The 25,837-nt window shown below is 43.4% G+C and overlaps 3 protein-coding genes across 15 annotated transcripts in view; 2 read left to right on the top strand and 1 right to left on the bottom strand.

Moving 5' to 3' along the window:
• The window catches only part of ZNF445 (zinc finger protein 445), a 33,189-nt gene extending 25,230 nt beyond the window's left edge, over window positions 1-7,959 (top strand). For 5 of the 7 annotated variants that reach the window (XM_077866007.1, XM_077866008.1, XM_077866012.1 and 2 more), the window contains one exon: window positions 497-7,959. In XM_077866007.1, the coding sequence (XP_077722133.1) occupies window positions 497-2,631 (2,135 nt within the window). In that variant the 3' untranslated portion in view covers window positions 2,632-7,959. The remainder of the gene's footprint in view (window positions 1-496) is intronic. The other 2 variants (XM_077866011.1, XM_077866010.1) reach the window with 2 other exon arrangements.
• A 9,805-nt stretch (window positions 7,960-17,764) lies between these two features.
• Window positions 17,765-25,378, top strand: LOC144294208 (uncharacterized protein C3orf86-like). 5 transcript variants are annotated; one of them, XR_013361670.1, is made up of 4 exons: window positions 17,803-17,888; window positions 18,636-18,758; window positions 19,466-24,685; window positions 25,026-25,229. XR_013361670.1 is itself a non-coding variant. In XM_077866005.1 (2 exons), exon 2 carries the CDS (start codon window positions 19,468-19,470, stop codon window positions 19,978-19,980), a length of 513 nt encoding a protein of 170 aa, XP_077722131.1. In that variant the 5' UTR covers window positions 17,765-17,888; window positions 19,466-19,467; the 3' UTR covers window positions 19,981-25,378. The 5 variants fall into 5 exon arrangements, 1 of the variants encoding a protein (XP_077722131.1); XR_013361669.1 differs by lacking the exon at window positions 18,636-18,758 and adding an exon at window positions 18,329-18,427 and having other exon boundaries at window positions 17,856-17,888; XR_013361671.1 differs by having other exon boundaries at window positions 17,872-17,888; window positions 18,705-18,758.
• TCAIM (T cell activation inhibitor, mitochondrial) overlaps window positions 24,080-25,837 on the bottom strand; it is a 53,754-nt gene continuing 51,996 nt past the window's right edge. For 2 of the 3 annotated variants that reach the window (XM_077866004.1, XM_077866001.1), the window contains exon 11: window positions 24,080-25,778. In XM_077866004.1, the coding sequence (XP_077722130.1) occupies window positions 25,538-25,778 (241 nt within the window). In that variant the 3' untranslated portion in view covers window positions 24,080-25,537. The remainder of the gene's footprint in view (window positions 25,779-25,837) is intronic. The other variant, XM_077866003.1, reaches the window with a different exon arrangement.

The following is a 25,837-nucleotide window of genomic DNA, read 5'->3' as shown; positions in this document are numbered from 1 at the left end:
CCCACCCCTTTGAGCTCTAAAGAGCCCTAATCCCACTACTGCTCTTCTTCTTCGCCCCTATGAGAAGCTTGACTTCCAGTTCTTTCTGCCAGTCTTCCATGGTCCTCCTCCCTAGAGCTCTTGAGTGCGTTGGTCTTCTTATCCTCATATACCATGATTCCTCTCCCCTCTCTTACTGTTTAACATTCATTTATTGGCTGTGTTATTCAGCTAAATGTGATTTCTAAATGTGATTATGTTCAGCTGCTGTGCCCACCTTTTCCTTCTCCCTTCCCTGTCATCTGGAACATTCTTCCATGTTTTGCCTTCCCAGACTATTTGGTAAAGATACTGACAATCAAGCAAAAGCCTCACTGCCCAAGATTGTGGCTCTTTATTATTTATTTGTTTGTGTGTGTACTTGTTTGTCTGTCCGTCCATCCATCCGTCCTTTGCTGCTTTCTGCATTCCTGAGTATGGAAAAGAGAACATTGTCTTGTGTTTTATTTTGTGTCAGGAGGTGAGCTTCAGATAAAAACAAACAAGTTCGTCTTAAAACATGAACCTTTGGAAGAAGCAGAAACCTTAGCTGTGCCGTCAGACTGTTGTGTGATGAGTGTTTTTGAGGGAATGGGCCTCAGAGACTCTTTTGAACAGAAGACCAGACTAAAGGAACAATGTGGAAACCCCATACAAATAAGAGTTAAGAAAGAAGAGACCAATTTCAGTCACAGGACAGGAAAAGAATCTGAAGAATCGGGAAGAAGTACTAGTTGTAATTTAAAACATACTACATATTTGAGAGTTCCCAGAAGAAAGCGATCCCTTAAACATGGCTGTGGCAGACACTTCAAAGGGAGTTCATACCACTATGATTACAAGGAATATGGGAAAGGGCTCAGGCACATAGTTGGTGGATTTAGCCTGCATCAGCGAATTTATCCTGGACTAAAAGGAAATACAAAGGATTCACATGGGAAAGACTTCAGCATTAGCTCACATGGGCAGAATCTTCACATGGTGGGGACATTGTATAAGTGCAGTGACTGTGGGAGGACCTTCAGTCATAGCTCCCATCTTGCCTGTCATCAGAGACTTCACACTCAGGAGAAACCATTTCATTGCAGAGTTTGTGGGAAAGCCTTTAGGTGGAGCTCAAACTGTGTGCGACATGAAAAGATTCACACTGGAGTGAAACCTTATAAATGTAGTTTATGTGACAAGGCTTTCCGACGCATGTCTGCCTACCGTCTACACCAGGAAACTCATGCTAAGCAGAAATTTCTCGAGCCTAATCAGTTTGAGGAAGCTCTCATCTATGGCCCAGGATTTGATCATCATTTGAGAGACCAAAGTAGAGGGAAACCCTTTGACTGCAGCCAGTGTAGGAAATCCTTCCACTGTAAATCGTATGTTGTTGAACATCAGAGGATCCACACTCAGGAGAAACCTTATAAATGTACCAAATGTAGGAAAACCTTTAGGTGGAGATCAAACTTTACTCGTCATATGAGAATGCACCAGGAAGAAAATTTCTATGATCAAGACAAATGTAGAGAAGACTTCAGACCAACCTCCAGTTGCAGTCAGCCCCAGAGTGCTCCTGCTACAGAGAAATCTTTTCCTTGTCAGCAGTGTGGGAAAACTTTTACTCGAAAAAAATCCCTCATTAATCATCAGAGAATTCACACAGGTGAGAAGCCATACAGATGTAGTGAATGTGCAAAAGAGTTTACCCATCGGTCGGCCTTTATTGCTCATAAGAAGCAGCATATCATTCAGAGAAAACCTGAGGATGGGCCATCTTATAGTCAGGACAGCGTGTTCCAGGTTCCTCAGAGTAGTCACAGCACAGAGGAAGCCTACAAATGTAGCCAGTGTGGCAAAGCCTTCCGTAATCACTCGTTCCTCCTCATCCATCAGAGAATTCACACCAGAGAGAAGCCTTACAAGTGCAAGGAATGTGGGAAAGCTTTCAGATGGAGTTCTAACCTCTCCCGTCATCAGAGAATTCACTCTCTGGAAAAACAGTATGAGTATCGTGAAAATGGAAACACACCAAATCTGCAGCCACAAATCCTCCCTGGTGAGAAACCTTTTTGGTGCCAAGAATGTGGAAAAACTTTTACACGTAAAAGAAGTCTTTTAGATCATAACGGAATACACAGTGGAGAGAAGCGCTATAAATGTAATCTGTGTGGGAAATCTTATGATAGAAAACATCGCCTTGTTAATCATCAGAGAATCCACACTAAAGAGAGACCTTTTAAATGTCAGTGGTGTGGGAAAGATTTCATTGGAAGACATACCCTCTGCATTCATCAGAGAAAACACACCAGAGTGGCACAGTCTGAATGCAGCCTGGCTGGGTTGTCTTCCAGCCAGGATACAAAGGTGAGTTTACAGGAATTAGAACCAAGTGAGGAGAAGCCCCTTGAAGATTCTGAGGAAGCTTGTGACCAGAGCATACCCATTGGGAAAAAATGCCACAAGTGTAGCACCTGTGGAAAAATTTTTAGCAAAAGCTCACAACTTATTAGCCACAAGAGATTTCATACTCGAGAGAGGCCCTTCAAATGCAGAGAGTGTGGGAAGACCTTCAGGTGGTCTTCAAATTTGGCTCGGCATATGAAAAACCACATTAGAGATTAGCTTGGGATCTGACAGTGGGGAAAAGGGGTTCCTAGCAGCACTGCTAAAGAACCCTTAATTGTGGGCAGTGTGGGGAAAACCTTCACAAAGGATCTAGCCTTTTCTATTTTCAAAGCTGGTGGCAGAGAATTCTGAGGATTCAAAAACTCAGGGCACCCGCTTTCCTACCTGCTGGGCCACGTGATGCTGGGGAAGAACAGCAGCCTCTTTTTTGGGGCCCTTCTGGAGGCTCGGGCCCCAGGAGCGGCCTTTGCAGAGTGGCATGGAGCCCCTAGCCAGGTATAAGTCTAAAAGCAGATAGCGTTGCCCTTTGTGGTTTGACAAAATGCCTATAATGTAATGGGCTTTGCTGCTGGGGAGGGGCCAATTGGATCCTGTGGTGGTGCATATTCTGTTTGATCTTACAAGCAGCAGCAGCAGCAGCAGCAGCAAAAACTCCTACTAGTCTCCTCAGATGCCTCCTGGGAGTTCTGGCTGCAGCTTTGGACTTCATATCTTGCTTTGGTATCTGCCACGGGCATAGAGTAATCTCAGCAGCCCATGGAGGAGAGCAGAGTTGGACTCAATCACCTGGAAGGGTGGGGCTCTCACATTGCCCCATTGCTGTCTCTACCCTACCCCACTGCATGGGCAGCAACAGGCCATCTATTCATCAGAAATGTGCTGAGTACCTCCCATATGCCAGGCACTGTTGTGTGTTCCAGAGACCTAGGAGTGACCAGAACAGACAAAAGATCTGCTGTCTTGGATCTTTACAGACAATAAACAAATGAGACAAATAGTAGTTGAGAAGGTGATGTATGTTTTGGACAAAATGAGAGAAGAGTGAGAGGCAGTACTGGATTAGGAGGAGGGTTGCGATTTTAAGTAGGCTGGTTAAGGAGTGCTTCAGCAGAGAAGGTGAAACTTGAGCAAATACCTGGAGGTTAGGGCATGAACCCTGTGGGTCTCTAGATCAAGGCACAGGAGGTGGAATCTTATCTGTAGTCCTTGGAGAATGGCAGGCAGGTCCCTGGGCTAGAGTGGAGTGAACTTGCAGAAGAGCAGGCCCCAGAGAGGTAGTGGGCCAAGCCATGTGAGCATCATGGGTGCCCACTGGGTCTGGAGCTGCCTCAAAGGGAGGGAGGGAGCTTTGGGACAGTTTTGAGTTGAGGAGTGATGTAGTCTGAATCTGAATTACATTTTTATGAGGTTAACCACAGACCCAAGGGCTCAGTGAGATTAAATAGCTTAGAGATTTTTATGCAGTTATCTCTGCTGCCAGTTTCCATGAATGGGACCCTCTTCTCTCCCCTCAAAGGGTCTGAATTTTCTATAAGACCTCCAGTTCTCAATAGTTGTGAACATTTAACTATTGTGCTTGCATCTCTAATTTCTGCACACTGCAGGGACCTTCTAACCCTCATGTAGCTTTCTTCGCACATTGGATCCGGTGCTGATATCGGGTTCAACCCAATGGTACCAGTTCACATGATTGGTGCCCTCTGGAGAAAAGGTGGCCTGGTGGGGTTGGCCCCATCTCATTTGCCAACTTGAAGCAAAAAGAATTAGCTCAGTGGCAGGGTAAAGGAGTGATTTTTCTAAAATTCGTGTAAGTAGTCATTGCTTCTGGTTATTGAAGAGCTCACATTATGAATATAAGGATAAAATATCTCACTTGATAGTAGAGCACCATCTCAGACTACATTTTACTGCGTGAGTTGGGGCAGACTGGTGCAGCAGGTCATTTTTTGTAGTGAGAAGAAACCAACCTGGAAAATGTCCTTTCAGTAGAGTGCAAGTAATCTTATCCTTCTTGGATTGTTGTGGGCAGGTGAAAATGAAGACTCTGATACTTTGTGGTGATATCACATGGAATAGCCAGAGGTGGGGACTAGGGGCAGACATGGTGTTCGTGTCTGGTCCCCATTCAGCTTTGTATTCAGGGGAGTTCGGTAATCCTGGCTCTGCATCATTTTCCTACAGCAGCTGTCCATGGAAATTGGGTGTCCCATCACTGGTCTAGTACCAAAAACTGGCTCTAGAAGTGGCTGGGCAGGCACCAGAGTCCCATGTGCTGAGTCCAGGGTCATGGGATGGCAAGGCTCAGTGTGCCTTTTCTTGGCATGATCTTGGACAGGTCACTGAGCATCTGCATCTATTTTCTCGCATGTAAAACGAGTAATTAAATTGTTCCCTGATTCTTAGGATTGGCAAAGGAGGGCTTGGTGTGCAAAGGTTCAGGGTGAAGTAGCTGATCTTTAGGACCACAGTCCTCACAGAGCTGCAGCTCTGAGTCAGCTTGAGCTTCAAGTGAGTTTGTGCTACAACCACGGAAATACCCCTTTTCTGTCCATATTCCTCCCACCCTCCTGCCCAACTCCTTGTGCCACTGTCACCCCACAGACTTCCTGCGCCAATAGCGGTTTTCTACTGCCATTTTTATAAAGTGGGATATACTTATTTTTAAACATTCAAATCAAATTTTCAAGTGTACAAAGAAGTAAAAATCAACAGAAATGCCTCTATACTGAGGTAAGCCTTTAATATTTTGGGATTGTACTGATGGGGTCTGTTCAAGAACCTGAATTTTTAAATAATTTTATGAGTCATATATGATTATTATAGAAATACTAGTAAATACAGATTAGCTAAAGGAAGAGGTCTCACTACTTTAGCTAACTACTTAACATTTTGGTGTAATCGGTGTTGGATTTAACTCCTTGCTTGCCCCTGAACACCCCTGGACTGGCTGTCCTGTGCTGTCTATCTTCACTAGGAGTGTAGACCCTATCCATGCTGGCCCAGGTCCTCATCCTTCAAGCTAATAATCCTCGTCGTCCCTAATCTTCATCTGTCAAAGACCTCTCTCCTGGCCCCACCTCTTTTGATGCCTGTATCTTATTCTGCTAGGTGTCCAGGTTTTCAAGAGCTAGGCCTGCCTCTGCAGCCAGCCTCCACTCTGGAGGCCAGGCTTGGGTGCTTATTTATCTGTTTGCTGTACAGAGACTTTGTAAAAAAAATTACCTGAACTAGTTCAGCTGAGTCAGGATTGGCGTGCTCTGAGGGGGCCTTGAGAACAGTGATGACTGGAGGTCACCCATAGGTGCACCACCACAGTTCAGCTCTGGGTGGTCCCAAGCCATGTGGCTTCAATTGACAATTTCTGACTGCCCTAGCCACCAATTCTCATGTTGTGCCCCATTCTGGCCTGGAGAACATGCAGGCTTCTTTGAACCCTGCCTTGCTTGCTTTTGCTGCCTAGGAAGAACCGAAGTTGGAGCAGGGAGAACCAGAGGGCTGGGACTCCCCCAGAGATGAGTAAGTATTGGAAAGTCTTTGAATCAGTTGTTCAGTGTGGTTGACCACCACCTCGCTGACAGACCATCAGCCCACACAGAGACATGTACATAGAAGAAAGCACGGGAAATAGGGGTTAATATGGACCATCTCACACTCCTCAAGATGACAAGCTTTACAAGCCCTAGCATGGGTACCTGTGTGGAACAGTGGGAATTCCCTGTGCAAGTGGGAGTGGGAGTGGAAGTTGTGATAGCTCCTGTGCCAGGTAGTCTGCAAAATCTTATAATGGTGTGCGTACCACCAGCAGTCCTACTCCTGTATAAACCCTAGAGGAACTTCATGTGTAGAGGGACATTTGTATAAAACTGTTCATTGCTGTATTGTTCGTTGCAGTATTGTTTTAGGTAACAAGAAGGGGAAAAGCCTAAATGTCCATCAACAGGAAAAAGAAAAAACAGGAAAATGATTGAAAATATTCTCTGTGTATTGGTCCATGGTGTTTTTGGTACTTTGGCAAGAGAATATGAAAGAGCTAGAATTACATCTTTAAACATAGATAAATAAAAACTGCTGAGAAAGTTGCAGAAGTTATGTAAATATGTCATTTATGTAAAATTAAACATACTGTGTATCTGTGGGCACATTATTTAAACTTAATTTGTGTTTCACTTTTTTAATGAAATGGGATAGTATTTGCCAACCTCACAAGATAATTGGGGGTGGAGAATGGTTCATGAAATAATGCATGTAATAAAGTGTTTTAATTAGTGGCTGGCATGTAAGCATTGTTGGCATATAGTAAGTAATGTTATTACTGTTTTGCACAATAATATATTCCTGTGGATTCAATTATATGATGAAGAGTATAAAGTCATGTATTGGAATGTTGTGTGAAAGTCGTGTTCTGCCTTTTCAGGGCGGGAGCTGCTGATGGAATAAGGGAGGATATGTGGAAGCTGCAGTTGTGTTTTATTTCACTTTAAAAATTGTTGTAGGTGAGTCATACGTTGCTTAACAGGATAGTGTGGTTTTTTTTCACTGTTTAAAATACTTAAGAATAAAAATGTTTATAAGCATGGACTCTGGCATCTTACGATTTTATAGAATTCCTGGTTCTGCCATTTATATACTGTTACTTAGAGTGAGCCATTTAATAATCTCTCAAGGCTTTAGTTTCCTCACCTACAAAAATCAGCAATAAATAAATGGCTATTAGTAAAGGAATGGTTCAACAGTTCTGATGTATCTATGATGGAATACCATGCATCCGTGAAAATGATTGAAAATATTTTCTGTGTATTGGTCCATGTTGTCCAAGACATACAGTTTATAGGAAAGTATGCGCTCTATTTTCTTTAACCTTTTTGCCTAAAAGTAGGAAGTGAAGCTTTAGACTCAAAAGTTTAAGAAATGGGGGGAAAAGCTTAGGTAATGGGATCCTGTGGATGGAGATGTTTAGTCAGCTATTCCATTTTATTAGGCAAGTGAAGAAAGGTGACTAAATCGCTTATATGCCCAACTGGCACACCTATTTAGTTAATGCTAACTCTGTAGAATAGCAAAGAGGACTTCTATCACCCAGGTTATAGTCGGGAGCCAGAAACCATACCAATTAATTTAAGAAAAAGAATTTAGAATTGTTTAGGAGATATATCTAAATAACTAAAAACGCAAAAAAAATCCTAGTATATATCATGGAGGTGTAGTGACTTGAGACCTGGTACCACCCCAAGGCTGGGGGAACTTTAATGGAGACTCACCCCATTTCTGATGTTTAACCACTGACAGTTTTCAATCCCTCTCCCTCCCCACTTTTGCCTGATACCTGAGCAAGCTGATAAAGCCCAGGCACTCCCTCAGCACTTGAGGTGAAGTTTATGCAAACCCTGGCTTTTTCTATTACCCTGGAAGCCCAAACCCCTAACCACAATAAAAATCAGAGCCATTTGCCCCTCCTTGCAATCAGTGTAAACTGACTGGCTTGGATGTCTGTTTTGCTCTTCCCAGAGAGCCACATGTGAATAATAAAATTTTCTCATGACCTTATTGATGTGTGTACTGTCATTTGTCTTGACATCTGAATCAGTTTGGGGTGGTGGGACACTGATCACACCTCCACGGAGCAAACTACAAAGCAGGAACAAAGAATTGTTAAAGGTAGGACGTTGGAAGAGACTACCTGTAGAGCTGAACTCAGACCTACATGGAGGAGAGCACTGCTGGGCTGGAGCTGGGCTGAATCAGAAGGAGGGCCCTATGGTGACAGAACTGCAAGCTGGACCCAGTTGCTGCTACCAGAGGGAATTGCCACTGCTAGAGTAAAGAAGCATTGGGAACAGGAGGCAGTGCCCACATACACACAAAAACCCTCCTCTTTGTATTAGGGTTCTTCAGAGGAACAGACCTAATATGTGTGTATACATATGGAAAGAGATACATGGAATTGTTTCATGTGATTCCAGAGGCAGGCAAGTCAAAAATCTGCAGGATGGGCCAGCAGACTGGAGACCCAGGAGAGTTAATATTCCTGTTCTGATCTGCGAGCTGACTGTTGTAGAACCAGGAAGAGCCAGTGTTGCAGATGAAGTCCAAAGGCAGCCTCCTGGAGAATTCTTTCTTGCCCCGGCGGGGAGAGGGGGCAGTCTTTCTGTTCTATGCAGGCCTTCAACTGATTTGATGAGACACATCCACATAATGGAAACTATCTTCTTTACTCAAAGCTCATCAATTTAAATCTTACCCAGAAATACTCACATATTCAAAATACTGTTGGACCAAATATCTGAGCACCCTGTATCCAGCCAAGTTGACACACAATCACAGTTCTTCAACACTGCAGATTTTAACATTTCCTGATACCAGAACCTGATGGGGAAATAGCTGGCAAAATAGATGTGGGTCACAGAGTTCCAACCCCATTCTCAAAGCATCCTAAATTATCTTAAAAATCCCTAGGATGTTTGACTTAAAACTTTGAGACCAAGAATGTTTGTTAAAGAAATTATGTGTAGGAGCACTTGGCTGGCTCAGTCGGAAGAGCACGCGACCCTTCATAGGGTCGTGAGTTCAAGCCCCACATTGGGTGTGGATATTATTTAAATAAAACTTAAAAATATTGGGATCCCTGGGTGGCTCAGTGGTTTAGCGCCTGCCTTTGGCCCCGGGCGCGATCCTGGAGTCCCGGGATCGAGTCCCACATCAGGCTCCTGGCATGGAGCCTGCCTCTCCCTCTGCCTGTGTCTCTGCCTCTCTCTCTCTCTCTCTATGTCTATCATAAATAAATAAAATATTAAAAAAAACTTAAAAATATTGTTACGTAATGGACAGCTGGTCACTTAAAATTATGACATAAATTATGTCATAAGCAGTTGATTTTACCTGTGGACCATAGTAATTAGCTATTTCACCTTACTCATTGTATTGAACTGAAACTTGAATGTCTCAAAATGGGGAATGTATAAAGGTATTTCTGCTTAAAGACATTTATTTTACAACAAAATTAATATATTTAATAAGTATGTTTAATAAATTTGACAAAATAAATTTATACTTTAACAAATTGACAGCTTGTCTGATTTGCCTCCCAATGGGTGATAAGAGCCCAACAGAACATTGGGAAAAGCAGAGAGTAGACTCCTATAGCCCTGAATTATAAATTAATCAATTCAAAAGGCAAGGATGCCTCCATTTATATCCCATAGTTAAGCCATTTGTCTTTGTTGTCCAACTGTCCAACTGTGGGCATACATTAGTTCAAGCCTCTTACTATGAAATCTATTTAAGCTAGTTAAGGCAAGTAAAATGTGCACATCTGCTGATTAAGTTTCATAGGATGTAAAGTGGTTTCAACAGATGGCTACTATTGGTATGGATCTAAGAATCTGATTATACTGGATAGAAGTAGAGAAAATTGGTGTATGTTTTCCCTTTGTGACTGGTTTGAATGAGAGCAGAAAACAACTGCCCTTGGACGTGTCATTGAAGTTTACTTGAAATGGCCATAGAAGATTCTTCCTTGGTGAGAAGGCTAAAGAGTCCTTATGTACATAAACCAATACGGGGATCCCTGGGTGGCGCAGCGGTTTGGCGCCTGCCTTTGGCCCGGGGCGCGATCCTGGAGACCCGGGATGGGATCCCACATCGGGCTCCCGGTGCATGGAGCCTGCTTCTCCCTCTGCCTGTGTCTCTGCCTCTCTCTCTCTCTCTGTGACTATCATGAATAAATAAAAATTAAAAAAAAAAAAACCAATACGAAATATTGGGGTGGTGGGACATTGATCACACCTCTACATAGAATGGCCATAGAAGATTCCTCCTTAGTGAGAAGGCTAAAGAGTCCTTATGTATATAAACCAATACAAAATATTGAAGTCAGCAATCAAAGGGAAGTGTACTTTTGGATTCATGGAAACATTCCACATATTAGTTACACACATGAATCATACTCAGAGGGAAACAATATAACACTTTTTGAAAAGGAAATTAAAGAAGAACTTAACTCATGGAAACAAATGAAAATGAAAACAGCTGTTCAAAACAGGACATTTGGAAAGAACTCAAATACATGGAGGCTAAAGAGTATCCTACTAAAGAATGAAATGAGTCAACCAGGAAATTAAAGAGGAACTTTAAAAATTCACGAAGACTAATGAAAATGAAAACACAACTGTTCAAAACCATTAGGATATAGCAAAGGTGGTCCTAAGAAGGGAAGTATATAGCAATACAGGCCTTTCTCAAGAAACAAGGAAAGTCTCAAATGCACAACCTAAACTTACACCTAAAGGAGCCAGAAAAAGAACAGCATATAAAGCCTAAACCCAGCAGGAGAAGAGAGATAACTAAAGATTAGAACAGTACTCAGTGAAATAGCAGAAGAATAGTAGAATAGAATAACAAAACTAGAAACTTGTTTTTGAAAGAATAAGATCGATAAACACCTACCCAGATTTATCAAGAAGAGGAAGAACTCAAATTAATAAAATCATGAATGAAAGAGGAGAGATACGACCAACACCAAGGAAATACAAAGGATTTTAAGAACATAGTATGAGCAACTATATGGCAACAAATTAGGCAATCTGGAAGAAATGGGTGCATCCCTAGAAACATGTAAACTACCAAAATTGAAACAGGAAGAAATAGAAAACCTGAAAAGACCAATAACCAGCAAGGAAACCAAAACAGTCATCAAAAACCTCCCAAAAAACAAAAGTCCTAGGCCAGATGGACTCCCAGGGAAAATTCTACCAAATATTTAAAGAACTAATACCTATTCTTCTGAAGTTGTTTCAAAAAATTGAAATGGAAGGAAAAATTCCAAACTGTTTCTATGAGGCTAGCATTACCTTGATCCCAAAGCCAGACAAAGATCCCACCAAAAAGAATTACAGACCAATATCCCTGAAGAACATGGATGCAAAATTCTCACCAAGATACTAGTCAGTAGGATACAACAGTACATTAAAAGGATTATTCACCACAACCAAGTAGGATTTATTCCTGGGCTGCAAGGTGCTTCAGCATCCCCAAATCAATCAACATGATACATCACATTAATTTAAAAAAGGACAAGAACCATATGATCCTCCCAATTGATGCAGAAAAAGCATTTGCCCAAATACAACATCCTTTCTTGATTAAAACTGTCCACAGGGTAGGGATAGAGGGAACATACCTCAATATCATAAAAGCCATGTATGAAAAGCCCATAACGAATATCATCCTCAATAGGGAAAAACTGAGAGCCTTTCCCCTAAGATCAGGAACACAACAGGGATGTCCACTCTCACCATTGTTGTTCTACATAGTACTAGAAGCCCTAGCCTCAGCAATCAGACAACAAAAAGGAAATAAAAGGCATTCAAATTGGCAAAGAAGAAGCCAAACTCTCACTCCTTGCAGGTGACATGATACTTTATGCAGAAAACCCAAAACCTCCACTCCAGAATTGCTAGAACTCATACAAGAATTCAGTAATATTGCAGGATATAAAATCAATGCACAGAAATCAGTTGCATTTCTAGACACTAACAATGAGACAGAAGAAAGAAATTAAGGAATTAATTTCATTTGCAATTGTGTCAAAAATAGTAAGATACCTAGGAATAAACCTAACCAAAGAGGTAAAGTATCTGTACTCTAAAAAGCTACAGAACACCTATGAAAGAAATTGAGGAAGACAAAGAAATGGAAAAATAGTCCATGCTCATCGACTGGAAGAAAAGATATTGTGAAAATGTCTATGCTACCCAGAGCAATCTACACATTCAATGCAATCCCTATCAAAATAACATTGGCATTTTTCACACAGCTGGAACAAACAATCCTAAAAATTTATGGAACCAGACAAGACCCTAAACAGCCAGAGGAATGTTTAAAAAGGAAACCTAAGCTGGTGGCATCACAACACCAGACATCAAGCTGTCTTACAAAGCTGTGGTCATCAAGACAGTGTGGTACTGGCACAAAAACAGACACATAGATCAATGGAACAGAATAAGAAACTCAGAAATGGGCCCTCAACTCTGTGGTTAACTAATATTCGACAAAACAGAGAAGAACATCCACTGGAAAAAGAACAGTCTCTTCAACAAATGGTGCTAGGAAAGTTGGACAGACACATGCAGAACAATGAAACTGGACCATTTTCTTACATTGTACACAAAGATAAGCTCAAAATGAATGAAAGATCTATATGTGTGACAGGAATCCATCAAAATCCTAGAGGAGAACATAGGCACAACCTCTTTGACCTTGGCCACAGCAACTTCTTGCTAGACACGTCTCTAGAGGCAAGGGAAACAAAAGCAAACATGAACTGTTGGGACTTCATCATTGCTGCCTGAGTCCTCTTCTAGGATTTTAATGGATTCCTGCCTTACACTGAGGTCTTTCATTCATTTTGAATTTGTTTTTGTGTGCAGTGTAAGAAAGTGGTCCAATTTCATTCTTCTGCATGTGGCTGTCCAGTTTTCTCAACACCATTTGTTAAACACACTACCTTCTCTCTATTGGATATTCTATTTAAAAATATTTTTAAAGGATTTTATTTATTCATCAGAGACATGAGAGGCAGGCAGAGACACAGGCAGAGGGAGAAGCAGGCTCCATGCAGGGAGCCCAATATGGGACTCGATCCCGGGACTCCAGGATCACGCCCTGAGCGGAAGACAGACACTCAACCGCTGAGCCACCCAGGAGTCCCTCCATTGGATATTCTTCTTTCCTGCTTTGTCAAAGATTAATTGACCATAGAGTTGTGGGTCCATTTCTAGGTTTTCTATTTTTTTCTATTGATCTGTGTGTGTGTGCCAGTACCATACTGTCTTGATGACTACAACTTTGTAATATAGCTTGAAATGTGGAATCACTACCTCCAGCTTTGCTTTTCTTTTTCAGGATGATTTGACTATTTGGAGTCTTATGTGGTTCCATACAAATTTAGGATTGTTTGTTATAGGTCTATGAAAAATGCTGTTGGTATTTTGATAGGGATTGCACTGAATGTGTAGAATTGCTTTGGGTAATATAGATATTTATTTTTTTAAAAGATTTTATTTATTCATGAGCAACACGGGGTGGGGGGGCAGAGACACAGGCAGAGGGAGAAGCAGGCTCCATGCAGGGAGGCTGACGTGGGACTCAATCCCGGGTCACCAGGATCAGGCCATGGGCTGAAGGTGGTGCTAAACCGCTGAGCCACCCGGGCTGCCCCTAATATAGACATTTTAATGTTTGTTTTTCCAATCCATGAGCATGGAATGCTTTTCAATTTCTTTGTGTCCTCTTCAATTTCTTTCATAAGTGTTCTATAGTTTAGAATATAGAATATAGATCTTTTATCTCTTCGGGTAGGTTTATTCCTAGGTATCATACTATTTTTGGTGCACCTGTAGATGGGATTGATTCCTTCATTTCCTTTTCTGCTGATTCATTATTGGAGCAACAGATTTCTGTATTTTGGTTTTATATCCTGTGATTTTGCTGAATTCATGTATCTAGCAATTTTTTCATGGAGTCTTTTGGGTTTTCTACATAGAGTATCATGTCATTTGCACATGGTGAAAGTTTCACTCCTTCCTTGCCAATTTGAATGTCCTTTCTTCCCTTCCCTTCCCTTCCCTCTTTTTTGAGAGAGAGTGAGAACATGTGTGTGCATGAGCAGATGGTAGGGGCAACATGGGTTACTATCTCACATTTCTGAGATCATGACCTGGGCCAAAATCAAGAGGCAGAAGACATTTAACTGACTGAGCCACCCTGGATGCCTTTTATTTCTTCTTCTTGTCTGATTGCTGAGGCTAGGACTTCTAGTACCACCTTAAATAGTAATGGCAAGAGTGGGCATCCCTGTCTGGTTCCTGACCGTAGAGGAAAAGCTCTCAGTTTTTCCTCATTGAGGATGATACAAGCTGTGGGTCTTTTATATATGGCCTTTATGATGTTGAAGTATGTTCCATCCACCCCTACTTTGTTGAGGATTTTTATTAAGAATGGATGCTGTATTTTGTCAAATGTTTTCTCTGCATCTATTGAGAGGATCATATGGTTCTTGTCCTTTCTTTTATTAACGTGGTATGTCACATTGATTTGTGGATGTTGAAGCGCCCTTGCAGCCCAGGAATAAATCCCAAGTGGTCGTGGTGAATAATCCTTTTAATGTACTGTTGGATCCTATGGATTAGTATCTTGGTGAGAATTTTTGCATCTATGTTCATCAGGGATATTGGCCTGCAATTTTCCTTTCTAGTGGGATCTTTGGTTTTGGAATCAAAGTAATGCTGGCCTCATAGGAGAAGCTTGGAAGTTTTCCTTCCATTTCTATTTTTTGGAACAGTGTGAGAATAGGCATTAATTTTTTAAATGTCTGGTAGAATTCCCCTGGGGAGCCATCTGGCCCAGGACTTTTGTTTGTTGGGGGGGTTTTTGGACTGCTTCAGTTTCTTTGCTGGTTATGGATCTATTTCTTCCTGTTTTAGTTTTGATAGTTTGTATGTGTCTAGGAATGCATCCAGTTCTCTAGATCATCCATTTTGTTGGTGTATAGTTTCTCATAATACTTTTTTATATTTTTTTTGTATTTCTCTGGGGTCTTGGTTGTGATCTTTTATTCATGATTTTATCTATTTGGGTCTTTTTTTTATCCTTTTTATTTTCCTTTTGATAAGACTGGCTAAGGGTTTATCAATTTTATTAATTCTTTCAAAGAACCAGCTCTTATTTTCATTGATCTGTTCTACCGGATTTTGTTTGTTTGTTTCTATATATTTTATTTCTGCTCTCATCTTCATCATTTCCCTTCTTTGGTAGCTTTAGGCTTATTTGCTTTCCTTTCCTAGCTCCTTTAGGTGTAAAGTTGGGTTGTGTATTTGAGATTTCCCTTGCTTCTTGAGGTATGCCTGTATTCCAAAGGTTTTGGACTATTGTGTCCTTTCTTTCTTTCTTTCTTTCTTTCTTTCTTTCTTTCTTTCTTTCTTTCTTTCTTTCTTTCTCTTTTATTCATTTATTTGAGAGGGAGGGAGGGAGAGAGAGAGTGAGAGAGAGAAAGAGAGAGGAGTATGGGGGAGAGGGAGAAGCAGCTCCCTGATGAGCAAGGAGCCCAATGTGGGTCTCAATCCCAGGACCCTGGGATCATGACTTGAGCCAAAGGCAGATGCTTAACTGTCTGAGCCACCCAGGTGCCCTGGTCTGTTTTCATTTTCATTTGTTTCCGTGTATTTATTTTTTATCCTTTAACTTCCTGATTTACCCATTCATTCTTTAGTAAGATGTTCCTTAACCTCCATGTATTTGTGCTCTTTCAAATTTTTTTCTTTTGATTGGCTTCATTACTTCATAGCGTTGTGGTCAGAAAATATACATGGTATTATCTCAGTCCTTTTGTACTTGTTGAGGGCTGATTTATGATCCAGTGTGTGATCTATTCTGGAGAATATTCCACGTGCAATTGAAAAGAATGTGTATTCTGCTGCATTATGATGAAATGTTCTCAATATGCCTATTAAGTCCACCTGGTCCAGTGTGCCATTCAAAGCCATTGTTTCTGTGTTGATTTTCTGCTTAGATGATCTTTCCATTATTGTAAATGAGGTGTTAAAATTTTTTTAAGGTATTTATTTATTTATGATAGTCACAGAGAGAGAGAGAGGCAGAGACACAGGCAGAGGGAGAAGCAGGCTCCATGCACCGGGAGCCCGATGTGGGATTCAATCCCGGGTCTCCAGGATCGCGCCCTGGGCCAAAGGCAGGCGCCAAACCGCTGCGCCATCCAGGGATCCCCTAAATGAGGTGTTAAAGTCACCTGCTATTATCGTATTATATCAATGACTTTATGTTATTTATTTATTTATTTATTTGGGTGCTCACAAATTGGGAGGATAAATATTTACAATTGTTAGATCTTCTTGATGGATAGACCCCTTAATTTTGAAATAGGTCCTTCTTCATCTCCTATTACAGTCTTTGGTTTAAAATCTTGTTTGTATGATATGGCTTTCCTTTGACTTCCATTAGCATGATAGATGGTTCTTCATCTCTTCACTTTCAATCTGCAGGTGTTGGTAGGTCTAAAATGAGTCTCCTTTAGGGAGCATATAGATGAGTCATGTTTTTTATCCATTCTTATACCCTATGTCTTTTGACTGGAGCATTTAGTCCATTTACATTCATAGTATTATTGAAATATATGAACTTAGTGCCTTGTGTTATCTGTAAAGCTGATGTTTCTGGTGGTGTTCTATGTTCCTTTCTAGTCTTTGTTGCTTTTGATCTTTCTTTCCCACTCAAAAAGTCTGCTTTAATATTTCTAGCAGGGCTGGTTTAGTGGTCACCACCTCTTTTAGTTTTTGTTTGGGAAATTCTTTATCTCTTCTTTTATTCTGAATGGCAGCTTTGATGGATAAAATATTCTTTTTTTATTTTTTTAAAGATTTTATTTATTTATTCATTCATAGAGATGCAGAGAGAGAGAGTAGCAGAGACACAGGCAGAGGGAGAAGCAGGCTCCATGCAGAGAGCCTGACACAGGACTAGATCCAGGGTCTCCAAGATCACGCTGTGGGCTGCAGGCGGTGCTAAACCGCTGCGCCACAGGGGCTGCCCGGATAAAATATTCTTGGCTGTGTATTTTCTCCATTCAGTACCTGCCACTGTCTTCTGGCCTTCCAAGTTTCTGTGGACAGATCTGCTGTGAATTCAATCTGTCTTCCCTTATAGCTTAAGGAACACTTCTTCCCTTGCTGCTTTCAGGATTCTTTTCTTGCCTGTGTATTTTATGAATTTGATTACAATATGTCTTGATACAGACCAGCTTTTATTGAATTTGATGGGAGTTCTCCGTGCCTCTTGGATTTTGATATATGTTTCTTTCCCCAGATTAGGGAAGTTTTCAGCTAGAATTTGCTCAAAGAAACCTGCCTCCTTTTCCCTCTCTTCTTCTTCTGGGACTCCTATGATATCCATGTTAGTATGCTTTAAGGATTCACTGAGTTACCTAAGTCTACTTTCATGATCCAATACTTTTCTTTCTCTCTTCTTTTCACCTTTATTGTTTTTTATAATTTTAACTTCTTTATTACTGATTTGTTTCTCTGCTTTATCTGGCTCCCTACATGGAGTCTGCTTCCCCCCTCTGCCTCCCAACCCATGAATGAATGAATAAATAAATAAATAAATAAATAAATAAATAAATAAATAACTTTAAAAAAAAGAGTTTTGGAGAGGAAGAGAAAAAAACTCTTCCCATTGACTGGGAAAAGGAGGAGGGCTGGATGCCATAGTTCAGGAGGGTGAAGTGTATGTGTGTGGCAGCATTGGAGGGGCCTGGGGTCATCAGGCGGAATCTAGGCTGGGATAGAGTGGGAAGCGCTTCACCCAACAAAGACCAGGTTGCTAGGAGCCCCCAGTCTTCTAACACCGCTTCTTCTTTCTGAAGCTCCCTCCATAGACACCTCCACTCTAGCACTTTTCTATAGGTGAGCTTCAAATCCTTTACACCTTTCCAGTCCCCCAGTTCCTGGTCAGGCCCTAGCTATTCAATCCACCATGCCCTTGTTATCAGCTACCACAATTGTGAAAATCAATGTGGAATGTGCTGACTTATCCATGGCCTTGTGGCCTTGTGGACACCAGGGGGAGGCTGGGGAAATCCTTTCTGCTTGTTGGCTAATCACAGCTTCACAGGATATAGGTGTCAGGACCTTGAAGGCTGGTTGACCTGCTAGGTAATGTACCTTGACATTTCTCAGGAGTGACAGTCACTGTCTACTCTAAAGAAGGTGAAGCAATTATCAAGCTTGACAGAAAGAAAGTAGGAAGAGTCCCCCAGACTGGCTCATACGCCCACACCAAAGGTGGGCTTACCCTGAGCACAGGAGTCCTCAGCTTTGCAGCCCATCTCTCCCACTGGTCCTAGAAAAGTGTCCACATGGTGTATGAGTTCCTGTTGTTGCTGTAACAAGTGACCACAAATCTAGCGACTTGGAACAAGAGCCATTTATTCTCTCCCACAGTGGTAGGTCCTGAGTCTGGTTAAGTGTGGCTTGGTACTCTCTCATAAGACCCACATCAAGGTCTGTCTACCCTGGCCCTTATTTGGAGACTCTAGAGGAAAATCCACTTCCAGACTCATTCATTTGATAGAATTTATTTCCTTCTCATGGTTTCCACTTGGCTGGCCACCATCAGGCCACCAGTGGTAGGCGAGTCTTTCTCTTACTTAGATTCTGTCGTACGGCTCCTCCTGCTGTATCTCTTGACCCCAGTCAGATAAAGCTCTCTGCTTTTTCGAGATCAAATGATTGGATTGGGGCTCCCAGATAATACAGGATAATCCCTAATTTAAGGTAAAGTCTGTAATTTTTATTCCATCTGCAAATTTCCTTTTGCCGTGTAATGAAACAGTCACAAGTTCCAAGGACTAGGGCATGGCCTTCTCTGGGGGACCATTCTGCAGACCACACATGGTCATGTTTTTGTAAAATTTGCAGAGTGATTTTTTTGGTCCTCTTTTGTAGAAGACCCAGCATTCTCCATTTTTCTCTTATCCTCAGTGTTTTTCAAACTATAGTTTATTAATCATTATTACTTTCTTTAGAAAATGACTTTAAGGAGGAGCAACTAGGATTTTCATAAGGAATGTAGGATTGAATTGCATAGAAAATACCAAGACTGTTGCATATAACCATTTAAGTTCTATGAAATTGTTAGTATCCATCATACAACATACACAAACACACTTCTGAAGTAGGTCAGGATTTAAAGTATATTTCTCAGTATACTTGGTTAAAATTTAAAAATTTGAAAAGACATGTTTTAAAAAGACACTAGAATTCATCTAGAGCCTCCAGCAAGGCCTGCTCCTGGCCCTGGGAGGATTTCTGAAGCATCTGGGAAAGCATCTGTCTCCCTGACCGAATCCTGGCACAGGTTATCTGATCCTCGCCCAAGGGTTGGTGGCTCCCTTTGACCCTGACTGTGTAGAGGGAGCCCTCTGCCCCCACTATGGACAGCTAAAGGTACACCTGTGTTGTCTCAATTTTCTCCTTTGTAGCTATGTCTAAGAGTCCATTTGGACAAGGGAAGAAACCTCTAGATACGTTTTTCTGGGTAAATGAGGTAAGTGGAGAACTCACCTACCCACCACTGAAGGCAGATGTACCTGAAGCTTCTCCAGCTTCTGTGGAGAAGCCCCAAGAGAGGCCCAGGTCTCAGCATGGGAGCATGCAGGGGGCTCCTCTCAATGACCAGGGCCCATCCAGCACACCTGCGCAGAAGGTGGCCTTTCCACTGCCTCCTAAGGCTTCACTGAAAGACACTGGCTCCAGGCACTCCCTCCCATCTCTACCAACCCACGGCCTGGCTAAGGCTGGAGCAAGGAGCGCCCCACCATTCTCAGCAGTTCCTGTTACCATCTCACCACCAGGAGGTGCTCTGCCAACATGTGGCCCCCTTGGACCAACCCCTCTACTTCCATCCTCTTCCCTTCTTCCCAGCCCTTCTGCCCCCTGGGCCTTCACCTGCAAGCTGAAAAATGTCCTTACTGGGAATAACCGATTTTCCTTTTGAATTTATGAGTATTTGCGGGGCCACACCTTTCTGAGACACTCATGGTCAGAACAGCCTGCCATCATGCTCACCTTGAGGATGCTTCTGCCTCCCCTGGAAGCGCACAGGACTGTGCACAGGACTTCTTAGAAGAACACACCAAGTGCTTTCAAACCCCATATAAATTTAACTTAGATTTTGACACATAATGTTTTCTAGACATTCTTTTACCTCTCAAGCCACCTTAGTATTTTGCTCATAAGTTTTTGGTGTTTAATACTTTGGTTCTGATGTTGGTATCAGAGCAGTATGTTTGGTCCCAGCCAGAGCCAGAAGGATACCTCTTTGGTTGAGATAGGAACAAGCCAGGATGTGTAGGACCTGTCGGCCCTGTGTTTCTGGGTACAGCCCAGGGGGTGGAACTCAGGGCTACCCTGGGCCATGAGTACAAAGTGGCTAGAGCCTTGCCAGGAGCTCTCCTTGAGGCATTCTGAGGTGGACAGAGCCTTTGGGCGGGGCAGCCCTTCTAGCTCTGCCTCCCCTGGTGGATAGGCTCTGGATGATGCTTTGGTGGGACAATGGGCAGCTGCTTGACCCTCCAGGAATGGAGTGATTGGTCCAGTTATGCTGGGGTATGAGACAGTGAGCAGGGGCTCAGAATGAGGACCCCAGGAAGCCCCAGTTCTCAGGCCTGGGGAGCAAAAGCCTATGGTCCAGCCTTGATTCTGCAGTCGATGTGTCCTGTGACCCAGTCAGAATCCTGCCTCTCCTGGTCTTAGTATCCCCCCTGTACAATGTAGGGGTGAGCAAGCCTGTCTGCTAGGCCTTCTCAACTTCACTGTCTATCACTATGTCAGCAGGAACCAGGGATGGGTGAGGCCCTGGGAACACCAAATGGCAGGAGGCCAGGCACTCACAGTGTCAAAAGGGCCACCAGGCCCAGCTGGGGCCATGTGTTCTGGGCAAATCTCCACGGGTTGCCACCACACTCATACTTCTGACCAATTGTGCAGCCTCCAGGATCAGCAGGAGGGGCCCCTGCCTCCTGCAATGCACCTCCAGGGCACTCTACTGAAAAAATTTACTATGGTGCTCAGTCTGAAGTAGAGAAGCTTAAAGGAATTCCCTCTGGTTCTGCAGAGCATGTAGGAAGTATGGCTTCATGCTGAGCAGCAGCAAGTAGGTCAGTGGCACAGAGCGCCTACAACACAGCTCTAACTTGGAACTCAGCATCCCAAGGAGAAAAGAGAAGCATGTGCACAGACAAGTTCACTGCAGACAAATTAGAAAAGTGAGAGGCTGGAACCAATTCAAATACCCAGTAAATAGGGCAGGCTAGGTGGAGCCTGGAATCCCAGGAAACTCTAACTTTGGGAAGGCTAGTGGATGTGAAATAATGCTCGAGTAGGAAGGAGAGTGTGCACCTTACCAGGGTCTCAGGTGGACTTGGCATGTTGCTCACAGATGGTGGGTTCCCTCTGCAACATCATTCAAGGGAAGATTAAAATAAATGGGGCTTGCAATGGTGACCCCCAGTCACCAGGACAATGGATTGAATGGTGGCCTCAAAGGATGTGTTCATGTCCTAACCACTGCAATCTTGTGAATACGACCTTCTCTAACAAATGTGGTTAAGTTATGGGTCTTGAGAGGAGAGGCTTAACCTAAATTATCCAGTAGGCCCTACACCCATTCACCTGCATTCTTCGAGGAGAGACACGGGGTGAGTTTTGAGACCGACACACAGAGGCAGAGATTGGAGTCATGTGGCCACAAGCCAGAAACACTGGCAGCCCTAGAGCCCAGAAGAGGCCAAGAAAGGACTGTCTTCCCAGGCCTCTGGAAGGAGCATGGTCTCGCTGACACCTTGATTTTGGACTTCTGGTTTCAAGACTGTGAGGGAATGCACTTGTTACCCGGTTTGTAATTTGTGTCAGCCCCAAGAAGCATAAACCAAATGCAGGCTCTTGTCTGCTTGGTCCCTGCTGTGTTCCCACTGCCTGCATACAGTAGGTGCTTCCTAAGTGTTTGCTCAATGACTAGGAAATGAATAGGAAAAAGATCAGGAAATCATTCAGCCAAGATTTTGCTCCAAAGTTTAAACATCCTGCTTTTTGGGGTGGGGGTGGAAGCGGGGTCTGGAGCCGGTGTCTATATAGATCGTCCCTCTGGCGGATTACACTGCCAGTTCTGCTGACCTGGAAGTCTCTGACTCATGGGTGCTGACACTAGGTCTAGGCCAATGCCTGTGGTAATGACAGGGAAAATGAAAAATGGACAACCTCCAAAAGATTCGGAGGGTGAAGTCTGATGGCCTCCTCCATGGTGGGCCATACCCTGTGCTGAATCGGTTTCCTTCACATTAGCTGCTGTGATGGACTTTGGGGCAGATGTGTGCAAATGCTGCACGAATGATGCCCATAGGCACTTGTGGGGTGCCAGAGTGCACCCAGGCCTGACTGGAATGGGGAGAACGAAGGCTGTGGAGCAATCTGGTTGAGTGGCTGCCAGGCCTCCCTGCTCTTACAAGTCCCATAGGTGCCAGGAAGGCCCTGCTGCCTGCTGACCCACCCACACCACAGTGGCAGGGCCTCACATCCCTCACCACGTAAGGTCTCTGTGTCTGCTATGCCCTCACACCTGCCAGGACAAGGACTGCTCCAGGGCACATCTGATCTTGACATGGTCCACCTACACCCAGCGTGAATCTGGTGATGGGCCCTGCAGGGCTGGGGGTGCTGCTGCCGGCTCAGACCCCTCCCCTCATACCCCTTGGGACACCTGGGTTCTAGTCCCACCTCTCCTGCCTCCAGGAGGCAGTGTGGCCTTGGCCAAGTCTCCCCTTAGTTTTCGGTGTCAGTTTCCCCATGTGCAACATTTGTCACCTTAGGGGGAAATATTCCTATAATGCCCCATAACAGGTATGCATTCATGAGGGAAGGGTTTCGAGTGACCAGTAGACATGTTGTAGTAGCAGGGGAGTGGGGTTAGAAGAGGGTCCCATGACACCAACTCTGATTTGTGTGGCCACGGGCTGTTTCACCTCCTCTTCCTTGTCTCAACTGCTCAGGAGTGAGGGGTGCCCGGGCTGGCAGCCAGGACCATCCAAGGGAGGGGTCTGCATTCCTGGGGCAGACTCACTTAGGGTGGGAAGAACTTCCAAGAACACGACCCAGTGTCTCCTTTTACGGATGGGGAGACTGAGGCCAAGTGAGGCCTTGTCGAGGGTCACTCAGTGCCGGGAGCCACGAGGAGTCCTACTTAGGTGCCCTGGGGATTGTGTCAATTCCTACTCCTGGGACAGGCACTTGGGTGGCCCTGCCAGGTCAGGGAGCTCATGGCTGGAGTTGTGGCCAGGTGGCAGAGATCAGAGGCACTCTTGAAACAGGGAGGCGGTTTGCGGTCAGCCAGCTGCCAGGCCTCACCCAATGCATCAGTGGCTCCTGCACCCTGGGTCCGGGAGCTAGCCTCCTGGGAGTTTGGGTTCCCAGCTCTGGGGCCTGTGGCAGAAGGCTGCCAGGACCATGGCCTCCTGCAGAAGAGCCCAGAGTCTTGGAGCCATGAGTCTCCGCAGGACTGATGTGGTCTTTACTGGCTTGCTCCAGCGAAGCTCAGGCAGGTCCACAGGTGGGGTGGGGTGCTGAGGCTGGGTTAGTCCCAGGGTGCTGGGACAGTGGTCTGAGCTGCAGGGGTCCACTTCAGGGACCGCTGCCTGGGATGCACACACAGTCTTAGAGGTTCCACAAGTGAGGTGACTTCTGACACAGCCCTGCCCCCTCCTGTTCACCTGTCCAGTTCCCAATGCCCACCGCCTCTCATTAGCTCAGGCACGCTGCCTGGACCTTAGGTCTTTTAAGAAATAAAGGAGGAGGTAGGGCCTGCTGCTTCCTCGGGAGAGGTCGGCCTGGGTTTGGAGCCCAGGTCCCTCTGGAGACCATTTCCCACCCATGGCTTCAGTCGGAAGGGCCTGTCCCTGTCCCAGTTTTCAGTGGGGGGACGGAGGTTTCCCCCTTTGTGTTAGATGGGGAGAGGCAGTCATGGAGGCCAGCAATTTCTTATAACTTCCTATTATGTTGCAATAGTTGTAAAACTATTAATAACTGAATGACAATAAAAACAATCTGTTTAATGTACTATTTATTATGTTATTATTAACAATCAGTTCTGGGACAAAGTCCAATTCAAAACATATCACTAAGGATTCTGTTATTAGTTGCCATTAGAAATGGCATAATCCAAACCAATTTTTCAATAAATTTCCTTATGTAATCTCTAAGGAAGGGATTTTTACTCTCATCATCTGGCTCTGGAAAATCTTTAAGGGCAACATTCTTACATTAGGAAAAAAAAATCAGTAGAGTTGTTACTGAAGCTTCAAAGAGATGATATGCACAAACCAGAAAAACTACAAATCAGTATTTCTATTGAACACATATTTGAATTTATCAGTTTAAATAATAGTGTTTTGATGAATCTAAAATGTGCCTCAAGAATGGCTGTTAACAGCTCCTTTTCTTTCTGGCGCACGGTGGAAAAAAATTCCTTTCCCTTTTCTTCAGCAGGAGGGGCTACAAACACGGCATCCCACCTCGGGATTCACCTGGTCCTCTTGAGAAACGAGCCGAAGAGGTTCTGGATCTGGTGAAATAATATTATCCAAGGGAAGCGCCTGTGGAGAGGAGTCCTGTGTCTGCAGAGAGGGCCCCCTGTGGCCCCGGGGGCCGATGTGGGCATGGGGGTGCTCACAGGGGCTGGCAGAGGCAGGAGGACCCACTGAGGGGGTGCCAGAAATCCTGAATGGCCCGAGTCATTCCTGCCCCTATTTACTGGATAGTTTGTCCACAAAGACAAAGGCATCACCTCACTGATTCAAAGACCTCTACTGTGTGTCAGTGTCATGCTACCAACAGCTGTAATATTTTAATGGGTCGGAAAACTTACAAATTTAAACCTACATTTTCTGTCACTAAGATGTTTTAACAAACTAGTATCAGACTGCTTGTGACAATGTCAATAGTATTTATACACCCAGTTGCTTTTTTTTTTTCCTTCTACTCTTTCTTTAGGGAAAAGCCTGGTTATCTAAGTTTTGCTGCTCTCCTACTTTGGTGCAACTGTCCCTTACTGGCTGCAAAACACATGTTCATATGGACACAGATGAATTCTACAGCTGCACGCTGAATGAGTTCCACTGCTCCAGAGCTATGCTGAATGAGACCTGTTTCAAACAGTAGCCACATTCACTCATATAAAAATATACAATTTCCTTACCTCTGTACCTCTTTTACAATTTCTTTACCTATGTACCTCTTTTACATACCGCTAAAAATAGGTTCTTTCATTTTGACATCTTTTTACCCAATCATGCCAATCAGATAAGAAACACCATAAGACTGGGAGATAAAACCTTTTAAAACAAGTTATGTAGCAGAAATTAATTTTTAAAAAAGGTTTACTTTTAGAGCAGCAGTTAGAGACTTCCTACTTGTAATATGTAAATAATACTGCTATATCAAGTTGTGGATTTAAATAAATTTAACAGTTTCTTATCTCTTCAAAAAGAATACAGATTTCTGTGTTACTTAATGGCTTCTCCATCCTTCCAGTTCCAAGGAATACAAAGGTCTCCATCTTGCATAACAGAATAAAAATGTGAAATGCAGAGGTGCATCCCCTGCAGGTAAGGCAGTGACTGTTCTAGAAGTCTCTTACAACAGTCCACCATTTGCTTACTAGAAACGCTGGGCTCCTTATAAAACTTTTCCAGGGAAAATTTCTTCGTTGAAGCCTGTATCAATTCATTTTCAATAACCTTTAACCTGTTATATTGAAAATAAACATAATATTGCTACAAGCTATCACCAAATAAAAGAACATA

The sequence above is a fragment of the Canis aureus genome, chromosome 22 (genome assembly GCF_053574225.1).
Source record: "Canis aureus isolate CA01 chromosome 22, VMU_Caureus_v.1.0, whole genome shotgun sequence".
NCBI classification, from domain to species: domain Eukaryota; kingdom Metazoa; phylum Chordata; class Mammalia; order Carnivora; family Canidae; genus Canis; species Canis aureus.
This window is presented reverse-complemented; position numbering and strand designations above follow the sequence as displayed.